The 19,415-nt window shown below is 39.1% G+C and overlaps 1 protein-coding gene across 1 annotated transcript in view; it reads right to left on the bottom strand.

The window, feature by feature from the left end:
* COL2A1 (collagen type II alpha 1 chain) overlaps positions 1–19,415 on the bottom strand; it is a 103,057-nt gene that overhangs the window by 40,570 nt on the left and 43,072 nt on the right. The window contains exons 20-25 of the mRNA XM_058167985.1: positions 12,965–13,009; positions 12,534–12,632; positions 9,515–9,568; positions 4,346–4,453; positions 2,541–2,594; positions 829–927 (exon numbers count right to left, since the gene is read on the bottom strand). Coding sequence (XP_058023968.1) covers positions 829–927; positions 2,541–2,594; positions 4,346–4,453; positions 9,515–9,568; positions 12,534–12,632; positions 12,965–13,009 — 459 coding nt within the window. The remainder of the gene's footprint in view (positions 1–828; positions 928–2,540; positions 2,595–4,345; positions 4,454–9,514; positions 9,569–12,533; positions 12,633–12,964; positions 13,010–19,415) is intronic.

Raw genomic sequence — 19,415 nt, 5'->3', positions numbered from 1 at the left:
GCTTTAATCCATCTGTATAAACCTGGCAGGGGGCCAGGCCCGGGGGTGGGGGCTGAAGCCACAACACAACCTGAAGCCACAGCAGTGTTAAATGCTTTTCGTTCCTCTAAACAAAAAGAATGCCTTCTACTATTTGACACCAGCTGTGTATCAGGTGTATTACTGCACATGCTTTAGAAGCAGGCTTGATTCACTTAAATATATAGTACCAATACTAAGAAGACAGGCCTTCTCAGTGATATTCTTCAACAGTGATGCGGGAATCCCTAGACCAGTGATAGCTAACTTTTTTTCCATTGCGTGTCAAAAGTGGGGGTCGCGTGGGGGGGGTCGCACGTGCACATGCCCACACCCATAATTCTATGTGCTCCACCTCCGGTGCATGCGCGTGCTCCCCCCTGAGCTCCCCACGCTTTTGGCACGTGATGGCACAGTGGGCCCGGTAGGCCCGTTTTTCGCCTTCCCCAGGCTCCAGAGCCTTTCTAGGTCCCACCGGAAGTCAGCAAACGGGCAGTTTCCGGCCTCTGGAGGGACTCCAGGGAGTTTGGGAAGGCCTTTTTCACCCTCCCCAAACTCCTAGAAAGGCTCTGGAGCCTGGGGAGAGCAAAAAATGGGCCTTCCTCACCCCCTCAGGCCCTCCAGAGGCAGGAAACTGTGGGCCCAGAAGGCCTGAAAAGGAGCTGAGCTCGTGTGCCCACAGATATGGCTCCGCATGCCACCTGTGGCACTTGTGCCATAGGTTCGCCATCATGGCCCTAGACTAATTGTTCTTCACTCTTTGGTAAAGGGCACCATCTTTATATGGCTTATTCAATTCCACATTCTTACCCGAGCACCAGGCAGGCCAGGTTCTCCAGGTCGTCCAGGATCTCCAGGGCCACCTTTGGGTCCCCCAAGGCCAGGAGGGCCACGTTCTCCAGGAGCACCCTATTTAAAGAAGATTTAAGCAAGAAATGCCTTAGCCAAAGATTTTCTGAGGAATACCAGGAAAAATCTAGTATTTGGCTCAATAATCTACCATCACTCTGGACATACCTACATTATACAGGTAAGTCCTTGAGTTATAACCACAATTGAGCCCAAAATATTTGTTGCTATATGAAACATTTTTTAAGTGAGCTTTTGCATTTTTTAAGTTAGTAACACGGTTGTTAAGTGAATCTGGCTTCCCCCATTGACTTTGCTAATCAGAAAGTTGCAAAAGCAGATCATGTAGCCCCGGGACATAGCAACTGTCATAAATATGAACATAAATATGCCAAGCATCTGAATTTTGACCACGTGGCCAAAGGGATGCTGCAGCAGTAAGTATGAAAAACAGTCAGGCTCATAAGTCACTTTTTTCAGTGATGTTGTAACTTTGAACGGTCACTAAAGGAGCTTTTGTAAGTCAAGGGCTACCTGTATATATTAAAGAGGTTTAAAACTCATTTAATTTTTCTGACATCCTAAAGAAAATAGAAGGGGTGAGCAGAAGATGAACTAAGTTTGCAATATATCTGCATCCTAACCCTTAATGATTTACCTACACCTGTAGTAAAATAATTCCTCCTCAAGCTAAATTAAAAGGACCGTAGTAACCACAAATGGATTTATTCAGTCATTAAATTTCTCTCCTGCCTTTTTTCCAGGAGCTCAACTTGGTATACCCAGCACTATCTCCTCCAATTTTTCCCCAAAAGATAACAAAATAGTGAGATAGACTGGAAGTGACCAGCCCAAATTTACTCAATGAACTGACCCTAAGGCTGAGCCTGGTCCTAGGTATCTTCAATCCTACTTCAGTAGCTAAGCTACCACACCAATGGTGAGTTGCCCCCGGTTTGGACCGGTTCTATAGAACCAGTAGTAAAACTGGAGGGAGGCTCTGCCCACTGACCCGAATGTCATCAAAAGTGATCTGCGCATGCGCAGAAGCTTCTGTGCATACACAGAAGAGTACATGTGCATGCTCACTCCGCTCGCACTTGTGCGCATGGGCACAATGCAAACCGGTAGTAAAGATATGTAGAACCCACCCCTGTACCACACACTAGTTCTCCCACAATGATTATGAAAGGACTTAGAACTTTATGAAACAATATAGGACAATAAAAGAAGTTAATTCTTTAGTTTATACTGAATTTGGGGTTTCTTCTTTCTACGTGCGTGTCTTCTGCACCCAAAATCTAATTGGTAAATTATGGATTTTGGAAGTAAAACTCCACAGGATTGCTCACCCCTATCTTAAGCACTATACATCTATGAAAAGGATGAGGTGGTAAACTTTTCCAAAGAAAAATGTTAATCAATTGATTCTAAAGATATCTTATTGCATGTCCAAAATGTGCATAGTATGTTTTCTATGAAAGCATGCATGAGCTAGGAGATTTTTAAAGGAAACACAGAATGCCATTTTCATACTTCAGATTGCTATTTGTCAATAGTGATAGGGGGGAAAAAAACAGTCAAAGAACGAACACAAAGAAAAAAAATAGTACCATCTTTCTATTTTTTTAAATTGTTATGAAAAGGCAGCAAGTTGTTTTGGAATCACTCACTTTGGGACCAGCTAATCCATCCTGACCTGGAAAACCACGATTTCCGGGGGAACCCTGAAAGCAAAAAATGATAATGTCAAAGTCAAGGACAGAATCATCATCATCAAAGATTCAGCAGGAACTCTGGACCACTTCTAGCTCTTTTAGAAGAAGGACACAGCAGAAGCAAGAACCCTCTGTAGGCTGCCATCGCTGGGGAGTGCACCAACAATATAACAACTATACACAAGAAATATCTTGTTTTGGATCTAAATGATATGACCTGTTCTAGGGGGAAGAGCCTTAGTGCTCCTAAGACCATTTGTCGTAAGAGCCAACTTATTTTCCAACAGAAGGTTTAAACTGGAAAACTCAGTACTCTTCAGAATGTGAGACAGACCATTTCCCCATTGGAAAGAGGTTAGGCATTATCCTCTTCCCAATTCCTGCATATCCCGACAGGTGCTATAAAGCAAAGGTTGAACTGACAACCATACTTCTCCCTTTCCATAGCCCAGGCAAACTAAACAAGGATGGAAACAATAAAATTCTTCTCTCGCACCACCATGCCTCTAGATTTCTAGAGGAGAAATGGAAGTATACGTGTGTGAGTGGGCATATGTGTTCTATGGCCACTTAGAGCAAGTTACATTAACTATATTTCTATGAATGTAACAAGTAACAGCAACAAAGGGTCGTATACGCTGGCCAAGAGCTCTGACCAAATACGATTTTCTCTTTATATCTTTATATCTTCTGTGACATTAAGGATCCAAACATTTTTTGCACTTAAACATGAGTTCACTCTACAAGGGGCTATTGTGTTACAATCTTTAAAAGATCAAGAGACTGCTATTTTGGGGTCCAGAATTCAATGGCCTCAAAAATTTATGTGTCACTAACGTGACATTATCTTGTATTATCTACTGGGTGGGATGCCTTTTATTCGAACAGTTTCAATCAAAATGGCCATCAGCTGTTAAGACGCTACCTTAGGCAACTTCCAGCCTAAGTTTAATTAATCCTTTGCTTGGAATTTACGACACTTGTTGGAGAGCCATTGCCCCAGTTGGGAGAAGGGTTCATGCAAGAAATAAACTTAGATATAAACATAAACACGAGAGGGCCAGATCTGAACCCCTGAATGCCTGTGAGCCTTATTTAGTCTTTCCCAGGCATAAACTACTAGTCTGGGATGATTCCTGTGAAATAGGCATAGAACAATAAAGTAATTAGTTTAAACTCTACACATATGGGTCTGGTTGTTCGCTAGTCACACCACATGGTTTAGAGCAGGGGTGATTTCAGTTTCATTGTAGGCCGCATCAGTGTTGTGTTCGACCTCAGGGAGGGCTAGGGGGTGTGGCCATGGTAGGCGTGGCCAGGGTAGGCGTGGCTAGCTTGATGTCACTCATCGAGGCTCCATTTTCAGCTGCGATGGCCTTGTGAAGCTTTCTGCTAGCAAAAATGGAGCTCGGGGAGGCTGTGTGTGGCCTGCCTGCAGGCTCCATTTTTGAATGTGATGGCCTCCTGCAGCCCTCTGCCAGTGAAAACTGAGCTCGGGAAGGCTATGCATGGCCTGCTGGCCTCTTGCAGCCCTCTGCCAGCAAAAATGGAGGTTGGGGAGGGTGTGTGCGACCTGCCCGGGCTCCATTTTAGCTGCCAGAGGCACCGTGGACCAATCCTTCGCTGTTTCCAGGGCGGGCCAGCGGACCAGATCTTAGCACTTCCGTGGGCCTGATGTAGCCTGTGGGCCTTGAGTTTGACACCCCTGGCTTAGAGGCATTCCACATAGAGGACTACTCCCTGCAAATGAGATCACTTACCCTCTCTCCGGGAGGTCCAGTTGGTCCTGCAGCTCCTGGCTCACCACGACCTCCTCTCTTCCCTTCTTCGCCAGCTGGGCCAGGGGGTCCTTGCGGTCCTCCAGGGCCCTGGGGATGAGAAACAGTAAAGAGGCTTAGTTACATCTTTCGTATTCCTTTATCTTTTATCCAATAATGTCAAAAGCCTATCAACAGTCACTGTATTTTTAGAAAAACATTTTGAACATCGCCCAGAATTCGGGTGATCCAATCTCTGTAGCAAGGTAACTAGGCAGAGAGGCAACTTCTGGAAGTTTTCATTTTTATCATCACTATTTCAAATGCCATTTTCATTGGTACCAGGTGGATTAAAATTTAAAAATATTATTATGGATGGGCAGGACAAGAGTTGATTCCCTCCTTGCTCTAAATTATGGGCTAAAACCTTTGCTTGAGTAAAAAGCTTCAGTAAAGACATCCAGAGGGTACTCTAAAGCAATGCTGCATAAGATTAAACAAAGGATTGGCAATAATTGTATTTTTTTCCATAGCCCTAATAATGGTGATGGCCATCACCAACCTTCTGATATTAGTTTGAAAAAGGAGTTGTGAGATGGGTAGAAATTACTCAGCCTTCATCCCTAAATATCAAAGCTAAGGGATGAGTGATATTTCTTTCTTTCTCTCTGTGTGTGTATGTACACCAGGGGTGAAATGCTACCGGTTCGCTCTGGTTTAGGTGAACCGGCAGTGATAAAAACTACCGGTTCGGGCAAACCGGTATTAAAAAAAAAAGGTTCCGGTTCTTCCAAACTGGTATTTCCAACGATCAGCTGTGCCGCACGATTTATATTCGCTAGAAAGCAGGAAATCCTGCTTTCTAGCGAATCTAAATTGCGTGGCATAGGTGTCCCCCCTTGCTGTTCTACTTACCTTCAAACAGCTCCTTTTCCCACGCAAAGCACGCGTTTGGTGTGTAGTGCGCATGCATGCGCATGCAGCTCTGGTTGGTGCGCACTGCACGTATGCATGCGTACAGCACACATTTGGTGCACACTGTGCACGCACATGCAGCGTGCATCTGGCATGCACTGTGCATGCATCACGCAGCACACATTTGGTGTGCACCACTCATGCACAGGCTGTGAACCGGTGGCGAACGGCAGAGGATTTCACCACTGGTATACATGTATCGTAGCAAAAAGGCAGCCTACATTAGAATGGGAAAATGGAAAAAGCTGCTTTATTCTCACAAAACTTATGGCTCTGAATTTTTTTAGTTATCTGATGGGGATAAATATCTATAGAAACATAAATACTATGAGCCCTTCATCTTACACTCACCCTATCTATTCATATAAATAAAACTTGCATCATAACTTTATCATAAATACCAATGATTTCTTTCTTAGAAACTGGTACCCTTGAAAGTTCTCATCATATTTTAACATTTCTCACTGTTCAGATAAACATGGAACAGAGTGTTAACACTGATGCTTTTAAATTAGAAGACACATTTTTAATTTAGACAGAAATTAAGTCCCATCCTTTGGAAGTCGTTAGTAAAAAAACAATTCTATCTAAAATGAACAAAGGACATAAAAATATGGTTCAGTATAGCCTGAGAAACCCAGACAATTCCTTAAGTCGCTGGAATACCAAAACTGCATTTTATCTATGAAGCCTGATGAGCTACATAATAAACATTTTATATAAATGGCACCAAAGAACTTCACAGAGCAAGCCCACCCCTGCATTTATATACCCATTTGAAAATAGTATATAAATTGGTGAATGAATTTATCATGGCACAAACCTTCAGCATCAAGAATAAAAAGCAGAGTTCAATGCAATTAAATTACCATGATTTTCCCCATGCACCCCAAAAGAGATTTTGTAACCCTCCCAAAAAAAAGCTAGGCTTTATTTCTGTCTTTAAAAAATGACAGAGAGAGTGATAAAGGAAAGGGAAAGCCTTGCAGGCCAAAGTACAGTCCCATTAATAGAGCTCCATGATGTTATAATTCAAGCTATTTTGGTATATTCCCATGCCAGTGACATGGGATGGAGAAATGCTGTCTCAAGGCAATAAATGTTACTACACAAACACACACACACACACACACATAGTGTGCATGTGTGTGTGTATGTGTGTGTATCCTTTAATTATTTTTATAATCAACTCAAGGTGGCAAATATATCTAGTACTCCATCTTCCTTCTATTTTCCTCACAACAACAACTCTGAGGGATGAGTCAGCCTGAGAGTGAATGACTGGCCCAAAGTCACCCAGCCAGCTTTCATAGCTAAGACGGAACTAGAACTCACAGTCTCTTGTTTTCTACCCTGTTGCCTTAACTATTAGACCTGTGCTCTTAGAGGAAGGGAGTTTGGGTTCACCTAGTCTACCAGTTCCCACATAGTGACCTGATTAAGAAACAAAATGCAGAAATGCTAGACTTGCAGGATTTAGGGTAAGGGTGAAATCTAGCAGGTTCTGACAGGTTCTGGAGAATTAGTAGCAGAAATTTTGAGCAGTTCGGAGAACCGGCAAATGCCACCTCTGGCTGGCCCCAGAGTGGGGTGGCAATGGAGATTTTGCAATATCCTTCCCCCAGGAGTGGGGTGGGAATGGGGATTTTGCAGTATCCTTCCTCTGCCCCGCCCACCAAGCCACATTACCCCCACCAAGCCACACCCACAGAAGTGGTAATAAAAAAATTTGGATTTCATCACTGATTTAGGGGTTTCCAAACAGCTGAGGGGTTTTTGTTTTGTTTTGGAAGGGGTGAGAAGATTTTGAGGGTTTTCTATTCATTTATTTGTATCTTTTAAACAATACATTTCTTCTTCCACAGTTTCACCTCAGAGATTTTATTAAAAAACAAAGGAGATGGGTTCTGAAACGTGCATAGAAAAACATGATGCAGTAGAGAAAAACACTAGCAATCTTCTTTTATGTTTGCTGAGGGATGAAAGGGATGCTTTTTTTAAGCAACTGATTAAGGTGACACCTTAAGAAGCAGGATAAGATCTGCGGCCAGTTGAAAAGATGGAAATAAGTACATAGTGCCAGCCTGTCACTTCTCTTAGCTCAGCTATTGGTCAAAGGATTCCTACTTTGCTGCTGTTTGTGTGGGAACTCTAGACTTGAAAAGATATACCTGTTATTGGGCCCAAAGCAACTTAATTCTCAACATATTTTCAAATATCCAGACATCCTGGATCCATCCTGTGTTTAAACTATACAGGTAATCTTTGTTTAATGACCACAATTGGGTCTGGCAATCTGGTCATTAAGCACAGAGATAAGCAAAAAAGCAACTGTGCTTTGCTTTACAGACCGACGAAAGTTGTAAACGCAAGGATTGGTCGCAAAGTTACTCTTTCATCACTGTCATAACTGAAAAGAGACAGTAGTAAATGAGGACTACCTGATTAAGAAGATTGGAAATCAGAAAAACTATTCATCTGGAAAGATTCAGATACACAGGAGTCCCTGGGATTTTACTCCGCTACTCATGGCTGGCTATGGGCGGTGGGGGGTGGTGTTCATCTCTGTTTCAAGGCCATTGAGCCAGCACTGTCGAAAGACATTTCCGCGGTCATGTGGCCAGCATTACAACATGGAGTGCTGATACCTTCCCACCAAAGTGGTTCCTATTTATCTACTTGCATTTGTATGCTTTCGATTTGGTAGGTTGGCAGAAGCTGGGGTGAGGACAGGAGCTCACATCGTCACATGGAGCTTAGGTCTCGAACCTGGGCTGCTGGCTTTCCAGCTGATAAGCCCAGCATCTTAAGCACTGAGCCACCACGCCCACCTTCAGATACACAGAAAGGAGATATATTGAAATCAGACAGTGAGCAAATGGGAAAAGAAGAAGGGGAAGCATACGAAACTTCCTTGTATGAGTCAATGCATGGCCAATACTGTTAGTGCTTTCCTAGAACAAGGTTCTTATACAGCTCTGCTACCAAACAAACTTATTATATGCCTTAAGCATGGAATTTTACAAGGGTTCCAAATGGTGATCTTTATAAGCAGCCTCAGACCTTTTTAATTGGAAATTAAACTGAGTATATAAAACAACTGAACCTGGGACCTTTTGTGTGCAGCACCTCTCTGCTATCAAAACTTTAGATTCCTATTGGCAACCAGCTTGTGGTTTTAAAGGAACAAATGATCCTTTTCATCCAGGCACTTATTCTGTGGCTATCAGACCCAGGCTGTGAAAATCTGGATGACCAGTAGATGATAGCAAACATCTCGCTACCTCTTTGCTCCCATGTAGTGGCTGTTTATAGATTTCTGTAGCGCAGTTCTAGCAACCCAAAGTTTTTTAGTAATAAAAAGGCATAAACTGGTTTCAATCTACTTGTTAGGCAAACATTATTGCTGAGTGGAGACAATGGGATTGCAGTCACCTATCTGCTGCTGGCAAATTTCCCATTTTGTGTTAAATGTAACATTTCTTTTGTCCAGATGATTTATAAGTCTAAACTGCACAGTTAATTCCAGATTTTGTAGAAGATTTCAATTGTACATTTGGTCCTAACTGAGCTTATTTGATTTGATAATGGTGTAGGGTTTCCTTCCTAAACAGAGGGTTGGACTAGAAGACCTCCAAGGTCCCTTCCAACTCTGTTATTCTGTTCTGTTCTGATTTTCTTTACACAGGGACTATGAAAACAAGACATCCTTATATAAAAATCTAGCAAGCTCAGAGAAAATACAGATATTAATGTTTATGAACATCAGGTTACCTGTTCACGAAATCCCCTTAGAACAAAAAAAATAGTGAAGAAATTATTCAACAGTTCTCAAACGTTTGGATTTGAAAAATAATAATAATCCAATTACAGTTGCAAGTGGACGATCAGGGAAGAAAATAAACTGTTTGGAGCCTTAATTTCCAATGACTTATGCTTTGCCTTTTCTGAACATATTAAAGGAGTCTTGTAATTATCAGAAGAGCTGCAGTAATATCTGCATGTTAAACAATGGAATTAACCCACCCACCCCTCTCCATGGTTGCCTTTCAAATGGGCTGGGATTACAACTCTCAGAATTCCCTAGCCAGATCAGAGGACTCCTGTAGAAACAAAACTTTAACAAAGAATGTAAAAAAAAAAAGCGCATACATTCAAGTCTAGCGTAAAATGACATGCACATGATCAATTACTTACAGGTTCACCCTTGGGGCCTTGTTCACCTTTGAAGCCTGCAATTCCAGGCTCTCCCTACAGAGATAGAAAGAAAAATGTTAAGAGAATAGAACAACATCTGTATCACTTTAGGCTACCTACTGATCAAACCAGCAAAACCTTTAAAGCAGTATCAGATGCAGGGGATGCTTTAACAATAAAGAAGGTACTCAGTCCTTAGATGAAAAGGCAGGAACCGGACGCAAAGAAGCAAGGAAAACATTAGAGTATGGATGAAAAGCTGGAATTTTCTTTTTTTTTAAGTTTTATTTTTACAATCATATCAAATAATTCATCCAATGTACAGTTATATACAATTAGTCGGGCTTGCCCAGTCACCACCCCCCTTTTTAACACTCTTCCCTCTTCTACCTTCTTTTACTTTCCAAACCTTCCTCTCCTTCTCTTATCTACATCCTCTCCTCCCTCCACCCTCCACTCCTTCTCCCTCTTCTACCCCTCTTCCTTCCTCTTCTCCTCTTTCCTACCTCCTACTCTCTCTTTTCTCCCTCCCCACCGTTCTAAAATGGTAACTGGGCAGACCCGACCCTACATTAATTATATTTATACATCTTCAATAATCCCTGTACATTAACCATCACTCCATCTCTACCCTCAAACCCCTAAAGCTGGAATTTTCTACTACAGAAGAAGCAAACTTTGGGCAGAGAATCGTAATTCCTATAGAGAACTGGGAGGAACATGATCTTCCTTCAACAACAGTGGGAAGAATTCCCCCTAAAATGTGGTTCTTCTGTGGTTTCTTCCCAAAACCCCCAAAACTTTAACCTAAGACTGTCCACTGTTGACCTCACCCCATTTCTAAGAGGTCTGTAAGGGGCGTGCATAACAGCACCAGCGCCTACTGTCCCTGTCCTAATATCCCTTTTTACTCTTACTCTTTTCATGTATACAAATTATGTTTATTCTTTTACCTGTTATCTTATATATGCTTGACAAAATAAATAAATAAATAAAAATAAATAAAGATACCCCCTTTATGTCCACAAAAAAGAAAAAAAAAACTTTGCAAATTTTCCACAGGCATTATCTGCTGACAGGAAGTCTTCAAATGATTTGTTACAAGGATGCCTAAGAGCCTATTTTGAACCAATCTGACCTTCCTTATCTTCTCCTACTACATTTTTTAAATAAGGAAGTTTTCTTAAAAAAAATATTGCTATGGCTGAAGAGTCCGGCAAAGCTCATGTGGTCAGTGACCCAGAAAGTCTTGCTCATGGTGGAGGACCTCCCTGAAATAGGGCTGTGAGTACTTTTCTTTCTTTCTTTTAAATAAGAAGTGCTTCAGAACTTGCATGAATGGGAATTTAACATCTATTGGCAATTTTTCTTCTTCTTGGGCTCATGTGGAAGGCTGAAAAGTCTTTGATGAAGAGCAGAAGGTTGCTTTGCTTGCATGTTTTCTGAATCAATTTCAAACCATGGTTTTGTAACAGCACCTGTTCAGTCCATCCTATAACTCACTGTTATTTATCCCATTATTAAATAGGCTTCATTTCCCTATTCGGATATAATTTGTCTGACCCATTGCGACCCCATGGACAAAGTTCCTCCAGGCCTTCCTGTCCTCTACCATCCCCTGGAGTCCATTTAAGCTCATACCGACTGCTTCTGTGATTCCATCCAGCCACCTCATTCTCTGTCGTCCTTCTTCTTTTGCCCTCAATCATTCCCAGCATTAGGCTCTTCTCCAGTGAGCCCTTCCTTATCATTAGGTGCCCAAAATATTTGAGTTTCATCTTCAGTATCTGGCCTTCTAAAGAGCAGTCAGGGTTGATCTCCTCTAAGACTGACCAGTTTGGTCTCCTTGCAGTCCAAGGGACTCGCAGGAGTCTTCTCCAGCACCAGAGTTCAAAGGCCTCAATTCTTTGGTGCTCAGCCTTCCTTATGGTCCAACTTTCACAGCCGTACATTGCAACATGTGATGCATCCAGCCCTCAGACCGCGAGTTTGACACCCCTGTTTAACAGCTTCTTAAATCCATCATGATATCGGATACTGCATGAACTTCATGATTCTTCAGTAAAGAGGCCATTTTAGATATAAGGTGCATATCTAGAAGATCAATAATTTCACATGGGAGAATTCTTCAGGAACATGTGGGTTTCCATTCAAGTCCCGAAAACTTATCATTTTTTATTAGTTTATAAAAGCATAGACCTGTATTTCTTACCACTTCTAATTGATTAGCAATGCCAGCCCAAGCGAGTTAGCTCGGAAGTAAGTCAGTCTTTGAGCGCAAGAAGACTTCCTCTTTAGTATGTTTGTTTAGGATTGAATTTTCCAGCGGTCATCTTCCCAAAATGTAAATCACGTACTGTGAGAATTAATTACATTTTCTGTAGTCTCCTTGTGCTGTTTTAGCAATACTTCATATTGTCACACATTTTTTGACACTACAATACTAGATGACTGAAGCAAAGCAATATTCTGTTCTCTGTCTGATGGCCACATGCGCAGCCTACCCCCAAATTCTCCATTAATTGCAGAGATCCAGAGGATTAAGGGAAATCTCTCTCTCTCTCTCTCTCTTTCTCTCTCTCTCCCCTCCCTCCCTCTCCTTTGCTAAGGATAGCAAAAAAAAAAAATCAATCATAATGCCTTGCCAGATTTTGGAGAAACTCAGACATATTTCTTACCACTTTCAAATGCCCCTGAAACAATCAAATAGGGAAAAATTGCACTCTCTTCTTTTAAGTCCACATATAGAACTTTATGGAAATAATAGACCAATGGCAACCATTATAATAGTTACTGTAGGCAGGCAAAGTTGATGAAAAGGTGGACATTGTTCTTTAACCATCCATGGCCAAATCCTGATTAAGATCAGCAGGAGAAGGAGCCATCCAGAAACAGGCTCAGAATGAAGCACCCAGAATGAAGGCATCTCAGAACAGATGCAAGAGGCAGGATCTGAAGTAATCAATCTGGAGCACCAGGCACGTCACAGTTTCACAGTATCCTTATATGTGTTTCTTACCGCCTGACCTTTGGGACCCAAAGGTCCTGTTGCACCTTGTGGCCCAGGTGGTCCACGTGGGCCAGGAAAACCAGGAGCACCAGCAATGCCAGGACCACCCTGTTAATCGAATAAAGAAACCCAGAGTTAGGAATGAGAAGTGCAAGTGGATTAAGACACAGCAAGACAGGGGTGAAATGCTCCCGGATCGGACTGGATCACAAGATCCAGTAGTGATCGTGACCAGTAGTTCGGCGATCCAGTAGTGTGCACTTCTGATCCGGTAAGGAAGGTAAATAGATTTCACCCCTGTAGCAAGCTATTCAGAAAGATCACTGCTGATGTTTAAAATTTTAATAGGTAGCTTAGGCCAGAGATTCTGTGAATGTTCCTCAGGTCTTCCAAAAACTCCACTTAGCTCTGCCTTTATATCCATCTAATGTGCTACTTACTGCTGATCCTTTGGCACCAGGGATCCCATCATTTCCAGGGTTGCCCTAAAAGCAAGAAGAAATCTGTGAGCAAAACACCTTCTGCTACTTAAGAGATTTGAAGAAAATAATTTGCTTAATTTTACTAAATTGCAAAGCTATTGGTAAAACGTTATTTCTCTTTAGTCAAGTTATAAAAGGTCATTATAAAATACAAAGTGTCAAACACATTAATTACTCCTAATATGCAATTTAATTGAAACCCATAAAATTATCTTATACGTATCTTTTGATTAGAATATGTTTGATTAATATTGTAGGAAAGCAATGGCTCTTACACTAACATACTATAAACAGGTGGCTTAAACCACAAAATCGGTCACAAGCATATTTTTTTCTTTCCCAGGTTATTCACAGACATGCTGTTAAAGGAGGGATATTGTATCAAATAAGGTTTTTTCCCCCCCACCATAACTAATAGTCTGATAAAGGTGAAGAAACTCAAAACGGCAATGGATACAAAAGTTCCGATTTTGGGGCTTCCAGGTGGCTCCACCTCTTCGCTGAGCCCTAATTAAAGGGGCTCCGCACTGAACATCGTAAAAGCCAGGAAAAGCCGGCTTTAATCTTTTTCTCTGGATGAAAGAGGAAAGATAAGAGCGCAGGAATGTTGGTAGACCTCCCCAGAGGCTTTGTTTTAATTAAGCAGAGCTTCGAAGGGTCGATGGGTCCCATAAATATTTCTGCCATCTCCGACTTCAGTGCGTGTCTGCAAAAGCAGGAAAAGAAGAAGGTGTCCATCTCTGCTAATTGTCTTATCTTTATGGATCTCTTTAAGCAGACGGAATGAGTGCAAGCGGACGATTATTGGATTGCAAGTATTTTTGATTTCCTGACTTCTACTTTCTAAAAAAGAGAATTTTTTTTTCCTTTGTTCTAATTGACTCTAAGATGGCGCCTGAACGGGAGTGAAAATGACAAATGGAATTCTAAACAGTCTGTGCAACTAAGAAGATAAGAAATGTTATGTGTGGATTTTAATGAAGTGAACTGAGCTCTCCTATACTTAAAGGGGAGAAGAGAAGTTTCTAGACTTATATTTTGTGAATTTTAAGACTGAAATGGCTACTAAACCACCTAAGACTGGGGGCAGAAGGGGTTCTGAACCAGCTTTAGAAGATCTGATTAAAGAGCAAGGGAGAGTGTCTGAAGAAAGGTTTAAGGAGATTATGGATAATAATGAGAAAATAAGAGAAGAAATAAAAGAGAATAATAAAAAAATAAGAGAAGATATCTTAATGGCTTTTCAAGGTTTGGCAAAAAGACTGGATGTGGTGGAGGAGGAGGTGCAAGAAATTGTTCAGTCAAATCAACAAATAGAAAATAGAATGGGGGGAATGCAAATCAAATTGGATAAAAATGAAGATCAAGTGGTGGTGATGCAGTATAGAATGATGGAAGGAGCTCTGAGAATTAGAGGTTTGAATGAAGACAAAGGGGAAGATTTAAAAAAAATTTTATCAGAAGCTCTGGCTGAATTTATTGAACTTGATCCACAAGAGGTTGCTTATCAAATTGACAAAATTTATAGAGTTAATTCTTGGATTGCTAGGCAAAAGAAACTTCCTAGAGACATCGTGGTTTATTTTTTGAAAAGAACAGTGAGGAATCAAATTTTGCAAGTTGCTTTTCAGAAAAACTTGAAAATAGGGAACAGGAGTTGAAGGTTTTGAAAGAGATCCTCCCAAGATGTTAAGGGATAGAAAAGACTTTACATTTTTTACACAAGAACTTAAGAAATACCAGATTCAATTTAGATGGGAGGTTCCAGTTGGCTTGACAGTGTATTATCAGGGAAGAAGATATCGTATTGACACAGTGCTTAAGGCCAAAGATTTTCTTTCTACAGTGCTGAAATTTGAAATAGAAATAATAGAAAAAGAATTCAAGAGACTCAAATGGGTGTGGAAGCTGAGGTGATTCCAGTGATGTTACCATCAGAGGAACAACCACAAGAACAAAGACTGACGAGGGAGCCCTTAAGCGTAAAGAAAAGGAGCAACAAACTCAAAGTAAAGTTCAGGACTCTGCTACAGAAGCGGTGGAGGAGCACGGCCAAGATACGGGAGGACGATCTTCAGTTGATTGCCCAAAGGCTTCAGCAGCCCAGTAATGGCAAATAAAATCTTGACTTGGAATGTCAATGGTTTGAACTCAGCTCAGAAGAGAAGAAAAATATTTCATTATTTGAAACAATTTAAAATGATGTTATTTGCTTACAAGAAACATATTAAATTATCAGATCAAAAGTACCTAATAAACTCAAAGTTAGGTAAACATTTTGTTGCTTCAGCTTTGGAGAAAAAACATGGCATAGTGGTTTATTTGAGAAAAGATATACCAGCCAAGTTAATAGAGGCAGATATTTATGGAAGATATATTGCTATTGAACTTACAATAGAAACAAAAAGGACTCTCTTGCTTAGTATATATGCACCCAATCAGCAACAAGAAAATTTTTATAGAATGTTATATGATAAGTTGATCCTATGGGATTATAAATCGTGTATTATATTGGGAGATTGGAATGGAGTAATAGATACACGAAAGGACAAGAGAATTTCTTCCAAGAAGATACCTGCACATGCAAAGCTGCCTAAATCCTTTTTTGATATGATAGAAGATTTTGAGTTAAGAGATGTATGGAGACTGCGGAATCTGGAGGAAAGAGACTATACTTTTTTCTCTGATAGGCATCAATCCTTCTCACGTATTGATTTTATTTTAATTTCTAATGATTTGCTTTTTAGGGTGAAGAAAACTAAGATATTTCCAAGATGTTTGTCTGATCATAGTCCTGTTTGGATGGAATTGCAATATGGAAAAGAGGGTAGAAGAACTTGGAGATTAAATGAAAATTTGTTTAGATATCAGGATAATGTAAATCAATGTAAAAAGCAGATGAAAGAATTTTTTGATTATAATTTGAATAATGAAACATCGATAGAAATGGTTTGGGACTGCAGTAAAGCTTTTATGAGAGGTGTATTAATATATCTTAATAATAGACAGAGAAATAAGCAACAAAGACAGCGTAGGTATTTAGAAGAGGAAATTTATAAGAAACAACAATTATTAATACATAACCCACATGATCAAAAACTTAAAGATGCAATAAAGTTACTACAGAATCAATTTAATATGATAATGGCTGATCAGGTGGCAACAAATATACAATATGCCAAACATAATACTTTTGAAACGCAAATAGACCTGGTAGGTGGTTAGCATACACTTTAAGGAAAAGACAAAAACAACGTACTATAGAAAAAATAGAATATAAAGGTAAAGAGAGATATCAACAGGATAAAATTAAAAAAGCTTTTTTAGAATATTATACAAATTTATATCTTAAAGATAATATATTGAATAGGGATATTGATAATTATTTGAAGGAATATAAGGTTAAAAATTTAACTTTAGAACAAACGGATGAATTGAATCGGCCTATAACCTCGGAAGAAATTATTTTGGTAATTAAACAATTAAAATGGGAAAACTCCTGGTACGGATGGGCTTACAGTTAGTTATTATAGGAATTTACAGGATGAGATGTTAGGTCCACTTAAGGAATTATTTAATCAGATACAACTAGGAGGGGAATTCTCATGGAGAACCTCTTTTATTTCATTGATACCAAAGAGGAACAGGATTGTTCTAAACCTGGGAATTATAGGCCAATCTCACTTTTAAATAATGATTATAAGATTTTGTTAAAATAATAGCTAATAGATTAATGTTGATTCTGCAGCGAAGAATTCATAATGATCAATCTGGATTTATAAAAGGGAGACAGATGAGGAATAATGTTAGGCAGATTGTTAATTTACTGGAGTACTTAGAAAAGAAAAATTTTATTCCAGCAGCATTTATTTTTCTCGATGCAGAGAAAGCTTTTGATCGATTGCATTGGGATTTTTTATTTAAATTAATAGAAAAGATGCAATTTGGAGATGGTTTTTTAAGAATAATTAGGGCAATTTATGGAGAGCAAACAGCACAGATTATAATCAATGGTAGCTTAACAGAACCTTTTAAGATTGCGAAAGGAACAAGACAGGGATGTCCTTTATCACCATTATTGTTTATTTTAACTCTAGAACCATTATTGGATAAAATACGAGAAGTAAAGGAGATAGAGGGAATTAGAGTTAGACAGTATGAATATAAGTTAAGAGCTTTTGCAGATGATTTGGTGATTACTTTAACAAACCCTATAAATTCTAGTAAATCTTTGTTGGAAATAATTGATCAATATGGGAATGTCTCAGGGTTTAAGGTAAATCAGAAAAAGACAATAAAAGATAATAAAAAATATGGCCAGACAACAGAAAGAAAAACTAGAGGAAGTAACAGGATTTGAAATTGTAAAGAAGGTTAAGTATTTAGGGGTTTATATTACGTCATCAAATGTGAAATTGTATAAGAATAACTATGAGGTTTTATGGCAAAAAGTTCAGAAGGAGTTGATTGTTTGGAAAAAATTGCAATTATCTTTGCTGGGGAGAATTGCTGCTATTAAAATGAATGTTTTACCTAGATTTTTATTCCTCTTTCAGATGATACCAATAATTAAGAAAGATAAGAATCTTGAGGAATGGCAGAAGGGAATTAACAAATTTATATGGGAAGGTAAAAAAGCTAGGGTTAAAATGAAAATAATTCAAGATTCTCGGAAAGGGAGGTTTAAAATGCCTAATTTTAAATTATATTATGAAGCAGCTGCTCTCTCTGCAATAAGTGATTGGTTTAATTTAACAGAGGACAGAATTTTGAATATAGAAGGTTATGATTTGTTATATGGATGGCATGCATATTTAATTTATGACAAAAAGTGGATAAGGCCTTTAAAAATCATGTGCTAAGAAATGCCCTTCATGTGTTTGGAAAAATACTCTTATAAACTAAATTATAAGGTTCCTATATGGGCATGTCCTAGACATACAGTAGAAAATATAAACATAGAACAGAATCAGGAAATGATTACATATAAAGATCTTTTGTATACTGAAAGAGGTAATTTGCAGTTAAAATCTCTGCAAGTATTAAGAGAGGAAGGAAAAATTATACTTGGTTTCAATATGAGCAATTACATGCTAGATGGAAGGAGATCAGAAAATTGGTATAGAGCAGAACGAGGGAAATTTGGTAAAGCAAATTAGAAATCAGTCTCAGGAGCATATAAAGAGATTGTATAATGTGTTACTTGAAATAGATTCTGAAAGGGACTTGGTAAAGGACTGTATGATAAAGTGGGCACAAAATTTTCAGGTGCCAATATTATCGGAAACGTGGGAAAAATTTGGGTTAGAAATGTTAAATTCACGCAGGCACAGAATCTGAGGAAAATTTTTATAAAATGTTTTATAGATGGCATCTAGATCCTGAAAAATTATCGTGTATGTATCCAGAAATGCAAGCAGAATGTTGGAGATGTAATTGTGATGACGCTACATATTTTCACATTTGGTGGACTTGTAAGGACATAAAGGCCTTTTGGATAAAAATTTGGTGGATTTTACAAAATGTTCTGAAAAGAAGATAAAGTTCCTGCCGCAATTTTTCTTGTTGGGAATTATTACGGATTGTACAGTAATTGAGACTAAATTGATTTTAAATCTAATAACTGCAGCAAGATTACTAATAGGACAATATTGGAAGAAAAAAGAAGTACCAACAATACAAGAATGGATATTGAAAGTTGCCAATTTGGCTGAGATGGCGAAGATATCAGCCTTTTGAAAGACAATACGCAAGAAAGATACTTAAAGGAATGGAAAAATGGATTGACTATATTCAACGTAGATATCAGACTAAGAGTTATCAGACTGTTTTGAATGATTATGATGTATTATTTTGATTGCTTTTGGGGAAGTTAGGAATTGATGATTGTAGGGTATAATTAAGTTGGGACGAAAACTTTTAGCATATGTTTGTTTTATTTTAACTATACCTTGTGCTCGTTCCGGGAAGTCGGGGAGGGGTTGCGAAGGGAGGGGGGAGGAGGGGGGGAAAGGGGGAAAAAAAATTTTTGTAAAACTTTTTGAATTAAAAAAAAAAAAAAAAAAGTTCCGATTTTGAAATATGCCAAAGTAATTTGGAATAAACAATATCAAATGGACAGTTTTTTAATTTGCAATTACAGCTTAATTTGCCATTATGGTTTTATAAAACAAATTAGAATTTGTTCCCAGAGTTCCTAAAACCTCAGTCCCTGCAAAGATTCAAGGAGTTTCTAATATGAAAAGAGTGAACCTGTCAGTTCTTATCTTGAATTCTTCAAAATTTCAAAATTCTTGCCAACACTATGATTTGTATCTTGTTAATAGTTGTACAAATGGGAGCGTCGCCTCTCATTTGTAGGCATGTTTTATTTTCTTATAATCAGATCACGTGGGCAAGTGAAGATGAT

Source organism: Ahaetulla prasina, chromosome 2, assembly GCF_028640845.1.
Source record: "Ahaetulla prasina isolate Xishuangbanna chromosome 2, ASM2864084v1, whole genome shotgun sequence".
Classification (NCBI taxonomy): domain Eukaryota; kingdom Metazoa; phylum Chordata; class Lepidosauria; order Squamata; family Colubridae; genus Ahaetulla; species Ahaetulla prasina.
This window is presented reverse-complemented; position numbering and strand designations above follow the sequence as displayed.